At 34.3% G+C, this 8903-nt stretch overlaps 1 protein-coding gene across 1 annotated transcript; it reads right to left on the bottom strand.

Moving 5' to 3' along the window:
• Nucleotides 1–629: 629 nt before the first annotated feature.
• Nucleotides 630–8498, bottom strand: cUnh5orf22 (chromosome Un C5orf22 homolog). Its single transcript, XM_081373871.1, has 9 exons — nucleotides 8272–8498; nucleotides 7924–8069; nucleotides 6384–6533; nucleotides 5812–6226; nucleotides 5511–5573; nucleotides 4268–4389; nucleotides 4022–4088; nucleotides 2616–2755; nucleotides 630–1409 (listed from the first exon to the last, which is right to left on the bottom strand). Exons 1-9 carry the CDS (start codon nucleotides 8338–8340, stop codon nucleotides 1262–1264), a joined length of 1320 nt encoding a protein of 439 aa, XP_081229997.1. The 5' UTR covers nucleotides 8341–8498; the 3' UTR covers nucleotides 630–1261.
• Between the last annotated feature and the right edge of the window lie 405 nt (nucleotides 8499–8903).

Genomic DNA, 8903 nt, shown 5'->3' with positions numbered 1-8903 from the left:
TGTAGATGCAACTACATGGATACTGTAGAATAATCTTTTTCACAGGATTCAGTCCAATTGCTGTTGTAGAACCATTGTCTCCACCGATTAGTCGAGCAACCAATCAGCCGGTGCTTTTTAAGTGACTGGTAATTGTGACCAATGTCTCCTTACACCCTCTGGACTGTGAGTTTATGTAACACCACAATGTCAAACTCCTATATCCTGCATTATCCTTTTAACTTTCAAAGTTCTATGAAAGTTAATGTATTAGTCTGATAATTTACCCTGGTATAATGACTTATATACTGTGGCAAGTTATCAGACTAATACATTAACTTTCATAGAACTTTGAAAGTTAAAAGGATAGTTCGACAAAAAAAAAAAAAAAAAAAATCGTTATCTTTAACTCTCCCTCATGTCGTTCCAAACCTGTATGAATGTCTTTATACTATTATAAGATATTTTGAAGAAAATTTCTGTTGTGTTTGTCCATACAATTAAAGTCAATGGGATCCAAAACAACCCTGAACTCCACTGACTTCCATTTTATGGAAAACAAAACAAAACAAAGGCTTTTTACAAATATCTTATATGTTCCACAGAAGAAAAAAAAAAGCCATGCAAACTTGGAATGACACAAGGATGAGAAAATTATGACAGAATTTTCATTTATGGGGTTACTATTCCTTTGTTAGCAGTAGCACAGTTCATCATGCAGTGAAATTTAAAGTCAGGTCAGGCATATTCGTGGCAGTTCTGAAGTCTGTAGGTGTGGAGCAATAAAGCACAGGGTGCCACATACAAAGCTCAGATGAATTGGTAATCGCCTCAGGCTTCAGACAAAGACAGCTGAGGCACAAGGGGCCACACAGGATGAGGGGAAATGTGCTGTCTTGTATCAATGCTTCTGCTATTCCCAAACTGAAGTATGGATACACAATGAATGACTGCAGCATAGAATACTTATGACAATCTCAGGGTTTTTACTTCACAGTGTAAATAAAAAATAATTTGAGACAATGCAGAAAAATTATAACCCGGTATTTAATTCCAAATGTAACCCTTCCATCTCATATCAGGAAACAATGCACTTCAAATATATACTACAAACCTCTTAAATTAAAAACCCATTTTCAAGCTGGAAGCTCATTTACATTCCTTATTGCATCCATACATCTTAACCTTATTACACATGTACTCGATGCAGACAATACCAATGAGTACACAGCCAATCTCAAAAAAGCCTTTGATAAAGAATGTGCCGCAGCTGTTGTTGTCTTCATGGGGTCTGTGATGTGCTCTCTGATGATATTGATTCATACTCTCTGTGAACGTCTAAGCAGCCGAAGAGGGACTCTAGAATGTTCAGTACACTGTTCTGGATGGAATCCACTTGTTCCGCTGGGCAATACTCATCCAAACTGGATCTGACAAGAAATTGAAGAAACATTTAAATCTTATTGTATATTACAAGATGGAAATTATATCAGCTGATTTCACGCACACACACACACATATATAAACAATAATACACGTACATACACTATTGTTCAAAAGGTTTTGGCCAGTTTTTGTTTTTTGTGTTGAAGAAATTAGTACTTTTATTCATCAAGGACATTAAATTGATCAAAATGGACACTAAAAACTTTTATAATAATAATATTAATAATAAAATTAATACATGTTCTTTAGAATTTTCTATTCATTAAAGAATCCTGAAAAAAGTATCATGGCATCCACAAAAATATTAAGCAGCTCAACTGTTTTCAACAATTACAGTGATTTCTGAAGGATCACGTGACACTAAAGACTGGAGTAATGATGCTGAAAATTCAGCTTTAGCATACCAGGAATAAATTACATTTTAAAATGTATTAAAATAGAAAACGTTATTTTAAATCGCAATAATATTAATTTACAATATTACAGTTTTTAGTGTATATTGATCAAATAAATGCAGCCTCTGTAAGCATAAGTCTGTTTTCAAAAACATTTAAAAATCCTCAGACTTTTGAAGTGAATAATAAATACATATTAAAATATTATAAATTTTTTTGTTCTGAAATATATATATATATATTAATATCATTTTAACACAGGTCCTCTTGCATTATGGTTAGGACCATCACAAGTAGCCACTCAAAAAAAAGAACTAAATAAATAAAAAGAATGGTGCATGTCGGCCATGGTGATGCACCATCAGTCAGAGAACTGGGTATTAAAAGATAATGAAAAATATTGGACCATGAAGTGTTGAGCTCCCTCTGACTGACAGAGATAAGAGTGTGATTGATGAGTGTAATGTTGAGTCTATTCTCATTAAAAAACACACTAACAGATCACTGAGACACAAGTCTCACATAACACCATCTGCCTCAACTGCACAGATACAAGCATCTGCTTTGGGGCCAAAGAACATTCATCAAATCATACATTTCAATGCTAATTAATGCAGACTGAAAAGAAAACAAGAAATATGATTTTCTGATGCTTCTCTGAGGGGAAAAAAACAAAACCAAATGCTGTTAACCCTAGAGGATGTTACAAATCATTAGTGAAAGATTAAAGGACCCAATGTACTTTTCAAAAGGAGACACAGAACAGACAGCTATGAGCTCTAATGACTAATGTACCGTGATACAGTGACAATGGTGGGCTTGGGCAGAGCTTCCAGGAAGAGCTGCACGGCCGTGATCATTTGCTGGATCTCCTCCTCACTGCTGATGTGGTGAGGGAGCTCAGAGAAATCACAGGTCAAGCCTGCTTGATGCACCTAGATTCAACACCACAGGCACAAATTATATCAGTCTGTGGCGCTGACAACGTGCCTCGGCACTACAAACCAAATGAAACAAATTTGTTATCGTTCATGTTCTATTTGGGGACCCTCAACACAGGGTTCCTACACATTTTCCATTTCAAAATGTTTCCAGACTCAAATTTACGAACCTCTGTAGACTTTTTTAGACCATTTTTAACAAAAACAGTCCATACAACATTTATATTTTTTGAAGTGATGAACATGAATGCACTTCCATGATCAAAAGAAACCAAAAACTCTGTATTGCATCCACATATTCACCTCTGACACATCACTTTTATATTGTAAATGCGGTTTGATGTTGCACAATCACCAGACAGCAAAGTACAGTCGGATTGAGATGATTGTTTGTTCCTTTATTTGTTGCTGGTTTGAGTGGCACATTCGTTCAGTGAAGTTCAAAAGCGACTCACAGTTTTGCATAATGAAAATGTGTGCCTTGAATTCATTCAGTTATGTCTGACAATTACTAAACGATCACTAAATCTTTGCCATGAAAACACTGCTTGTATGATAAAACTGTGTAGGAACCCTGTCAATAGCTCAAAAACATACTTAATTAAATATCAGGCTGATACTTCATTTTTTCCCCTATCACTGCAAAACATTATTTTTTAATCAGTATTGTGCATCTCATTTTTCGTAAAAAATATCTAAACATCTTTGAAACAAGATATATTTACCTAAGATATTTACTTGTTTTAAGAAAGTAAAGTATGTCTTGAATTACATTTATTTTTCTTAAGGTTTTATCATAAACTATATATATTATATTTTTCTTGTCATTTAAATTGAAAAGGAGGCTTTATAGATGTTTCACTTGACAATATACAGTACCTCAAACATCTTCCATCAAAATATTTTGCATTGTTTATGTTTGGGGTCTCATATGACAGCTTATTATTTTTATTTATTTATTTTATTTTAACATTGTTCAATTTCAACTTGACCCCAAACAGAAACAACGTGACTAGAATGGATATGAGCCACATTTCTGAAAACTGCATGCATTCTCTACAGTAAAATAGATGGATCTCATCTGCCAACTGGGTTACAATTATGCCAGAGGAACTTAAAGGTCAAAAAAGAGGAAACTAATTCCATTTTTAGACATACATCAGTGTAGTCTCTGAAAGCTTAAGAACTATTTGAGATATCTGGAATTACAGACATTTCATACATGATTAAAACACACATACACACACACACACTCTTCACCATTTCATAGTCCGGTGACTGTGTCCGATTCTTAAGGCTGTGTACAAGTCTGACTAGAGATTGCATTCTGCAAAGAAAGAAAAGTGAAAAAAAAAAAAAAAAAAATCAATGCATGAGGCTGTCATCTCCTGCTTGATCAAATACACATCGACCATATACCAATCAGTCGAGTCCAATGGTGAGCTGATATGGAGCTACAATCAAAAAGCACAGCTCTACATTCTCAATGAGATCAGTAATGCATACCTTGGGTTTGCTGCTAAACGTTCAACAGTTTCCTGGCTGTCATCCTCCACCAGGTCAGCAAATGCAGCCTCAAGGTCTTCGAGCTGGTGTGTGCGTCTCTCTACACAATCTAAAAGCTCCTCCTGAAAACCAACAAATGGAAATGTAAAGACCACCTTGAAAGTACCTGTATTTGCCACCTTGGAAAATGTGCCTTCTTGTCCCGTATTCGCCATAATACAATGAGGTCCAAAAGCCAGAGACCACATTGAACATAGAGGATAGCATTTATACCTTGATATAAACCTGCATGAAAAATAAATGTTTAAGATTCTACACTATTTCTATGCGACTAAGCAAAATGAAGTACATTACTTTTTGGGATCAGTAAGATTTTGGACACTAAATTGAACAAAAGTGACAGTAAATATTTCTATTTCAAATAAATGCTGTTCTTTTGATTTTTTTTCATCAAAGAATTCTGAAAAAAAAAAAGTATCACGCTATCACAAAATCAGCATATTAGAGTGACTTCATGTGACACTAAAGACTGCTAAAAATTCAGCTCTGCCATCACAAAAATGTTTTAGTTTTTAAAATATATTAAAATATTAGTGCAGTGCATTTTACTGCATTTATTATCAAATAAATGCAGTCTTGGTAAGCATAAGATAATTCTTTCATAAACATTAAAAAAATATTACCAACCCCAAACATTTGAATGGTAGTGTAGGCCTACTGTACATTTGTGATTGTGACAACACTAAGTAATTTAAGTTTACCTCTGAATCTACTCTCTCACTGTAATGCGATAATATAATTTGCAATTAAAATAGTTTTAAACTAGAAAAATGCAAAACAGATGCAGTTCCCTAGTATTTGTCAGCATTCAAATGTGATAAGATTTCAACAATTCAAGCACAAATGATAAAACAGTTCTCAATGATTTTGATAAAAGCATTTGTAACAGCTAATATATACACAATTTTTACAACACATAAGTTGAATTAAACATTAACTTAACAACCGAAGTGGACCAAAGTGCTGGAAAGAAAAATAAATGAAAGACATATGTACAAATGTAACAAATCAAGAGACATAAAACATAGGAAAAATAAGGAGTTATATATAGTTATATTTAAAAATAAGAGATATTTAGCTTCACTCCCTAAAGGTGTCTAGGAATGTCTAAAGCCACTCGAGTCACGACTGAATGAATGCCTCGTGATTAGTTATGCTACATTTGATTAGGAATCTTCATTACCTCATTTGGATCCTGCTGTGGCCTGCTAAAGCTGTATAACTCTTGAAGAAGGTCATACTCTTCCTGTCAGATGACAACAGTGGAAAACAGACATTGAATATAGATATATAAAGATATTGACTCCATATGAGTCATGAAGAAACCATTTCCATTTAAACCGTGAATCAATACCTTCCATTTGTCTATAAAGTTTTTTCTATATCAGTGTGTAGGTGTGAGAATGTAAACAAAACAAAGCATTCAAAGGCTTGAGGGAAAACAAAAGAAGACTATAAAGGTTTGTGTGCTTGACTCACTCTACCTGTGTATACATCTCCTTGAAAGGGTTCTTACAGGAGAAAAAATCCAAGTCAATGTCAAGTATGAAAGGGTCAGTTTTCTCTATAACTGCTAAAAGCTTGTCAGTGATGTAGCTGGTTGAGCCCTCATCAGTCTTCATGACCGTGTCAGTGACGTCTCCTGATGCTGTGCTGCCATCAAGCGGTTGAGAAGAGGAAGTGCACGGGCTGTCCCTTTTGAACGGCACATCACCGTCTTCCTTTACAGCTGCTTTGGGTATTTTAGCACCGCTTTGTCCATCTTTATGCTTTCTTTCCTGCAAACTGTTGGCAGGATCCACTCGAATGACATCTAAATGTAATTTTTGGGGGTTTTCCAGCTGATCCAGCGGAACGTAAAGAGCGTCACTCAAAAAGTAATCGTCTCTGCTTGTCACCCTGCAAAGAGAAAGAGATTTCTTATGAATGTTTTTTTTTTAAACACGATTCTAACAGTACAATTTTTCCTGACAGCGTGGAGGTCTCTCATTCTTATTAATAGTAAATGAAGGTCTGCTGCCATCTCATGGCTACATGCTGATCTGCTGCACCTGACCTGATGGTGGTCGTGGCTGAATCTCTCCCCACACACATGGAGTGCTCCCCTTCTTTGATCTGCTGAGCCCAGTACGGATGCAACCAAGCTACATGGGATACGTGTCCAGCATAGACCATTGGCATAATCCAATTCTCTATGCTCAGCTCACTGCAAGAGCAAACAAAAACATGTCAATTTGTATATTCACTGTTGCAACTAATAATGTGAACACATACCAGTGGGGTTTAGTCTCAACAGCATGAACTGCCTTTTTAAAGTTTCTCTGATTCTAATAGATAGACGGAGGAGTATTCATGTTTTTTATTCATTTGTACAGGCATTTATGGGTGTCTCTTTAACTAGGAGCACATTTGGCTTTGTAGACACTGGCATGAAGCAGAAGTTGCGGTAGTCTTTTCTACGCTATTGTGACATATCCAAGTCCATAACCAGATATCCAGCATTTTAACTAAGAAAACAATGTAGGGCGGAACTTGATTTTGTCCACTGGAAATGGATTGGATCGTTGTGGTTTGCTACTGCTGTGATCTCATGTGAGTGACAGGTTGTCCCGCCCTCGCGCCAGTAAACAAGTCATCAGAGAAGAAGAGTCGATGCAAGAGGGAGGGGAAGTTATTTTGATTAAAGATTATGAGGGCACATGAAATGAAAAAATAAATAAATAAACATAATGATGTACACCGATAAATCATTTATAATAAAAACCGATAAATCATTTATAATAAAAACAACAATATTTGTCAACTTTTTGTCAATAATTGTCTACTGATTTGTCAACTTTGTAACAACTCAAATAACAACCATAAACAAACATTTTCATTACTTGAAATAAAATAAACGTAAAAAATGTGAATTTATTTTATTTCTTCTAGTTCCAAGGCAACATTTCCGATAATAAAAACTATATAGATGTACTAAAAAATGACAAAAACACACAACACAATACTAAAACTAACTAAAATGAAAATTTAAATGGAAAATATAAAAATAAAAACTAATTAAAAAATGTATAAAAACAAAAATAACAATGCTTTGTAATATCTCTAAAGATCATGATTCAAGACCATTTCCACCACATTTCAAATGACGTATAGCATTATCTGGTTAAAAAAGACATTTTAAATGTTTTTGGAATAACATGGATGACTTCTTTCTCCTGCTAAATCATTATGCCTAGCTAGCATAATACAATCAATTAAATATTTATTTTCATTTTTGAGGGCGGATAATTCGACAAAAGTATAACTTGATTGGAAATGATGAATAACACAAATATATATATATATATATATATATATATATATATATATATATATGACAATATTATATATATATATATATATATATATATATATATATAAACTAAATCTGTACATACAATGTATTTTACAAATTAAAAAGTAGCAAAAATACATTATGATCTCAGTAAAATGTTTCCAAGATTAATGTAAAATAATTAAATCTGTTTTAATTAAAAACAAAACCCCTCTGATCTATAAAAGCATCCAAAGTTGATGAAATACCCTTATAAACTCACCTAAGCAGAGTCTCTTTGTCATACACCGTATCAGCAGGCATATTCACAGGGATGAGGAGATCAGGATGTGAGTCCAAATGGACCATTTTAATGTCCTTCATAGGAATATGTTTAGAGCCGATGGCACGATATATGTGTTGTACAACCTAAAGCAGGTGGAAATTACATTTCAATAACTATTTTTGTCTTTCATAATTGCTTTACACGTTTAGTAGGTGACATATCATTCAAAACCTCTGTCTTATTTTATTTTATTGTTTATATGCAGTCATTTAAATTACAGTAACGTTAGTTGGAGTTAGACTTAAAGCCCCAAATCAGCAAGGACTGAAGTTATGTCCTGTCTACCTCATGATGATCCTCCACAATCCACACAGGTAGTTTAGGATACACGCGTTTCTGCGGAGGAGTGCTCATTTTTTTCCCCCAAGAGTGGTTATTAATTCCTGTCTTGTTTTAAACTATAACAGCATTTGTAAGATTAATTAGGGTTATGATATGCCGCTGCAAGTGGTGCACTGTGCGTCCTTGTTTTTCGACCGGGTGGAAACAACTCGAGCAATCTTTGAATTCCTACGACAAGCCAGCCTGAGACAGGTAATATAGCTGAATTATTCAGATTAAATGTTTCTGATTTTAATGATGTGGTGGCGATAAAATGGCAAACATCTGTGTTCCACAGAGGAAATGAAGTAACACATGTAAGGAACAGCATGGGGTTGATACTGTAGTAAATCAGAAATATTTTCCAGTGGCTATCCGCAATTTTTAATTTTGCATTTCATCTGAATATCAACATTTGTGAGATTTAGTCAGTCGAAACAGTTTTGAGGTTCTCTGGAAAATAGTGATCTATGACATATTATGTTCGTTGAATATCAAAGTGTTTTTTTGTGTGTCTATTTGTTAATAATGGATTTGAGGAAACATAATGTTTTTAGAATTGTGGAGTAAAAGTTATGTTAATAATGAATAATTAT

Source organism: Scardinius erythrophthalmus (genome assembly GCF_964197995.2).
Source record: "Scardinius erythrophthalmus genome assembly, chromosome: 9".
Taxonomy (NCBI): Eukaryota; Metazoa; Chordata; class Actinopteri; order Cypriniformes; family Leuciscidae; genus Scardinius; species Scardinius erythrophthalmus.
The sequence above is the reverse complement of the archived record's forward strand: the minus strand, read 5'-3'. Positions and strand labels throughout refer to the sequence as shown.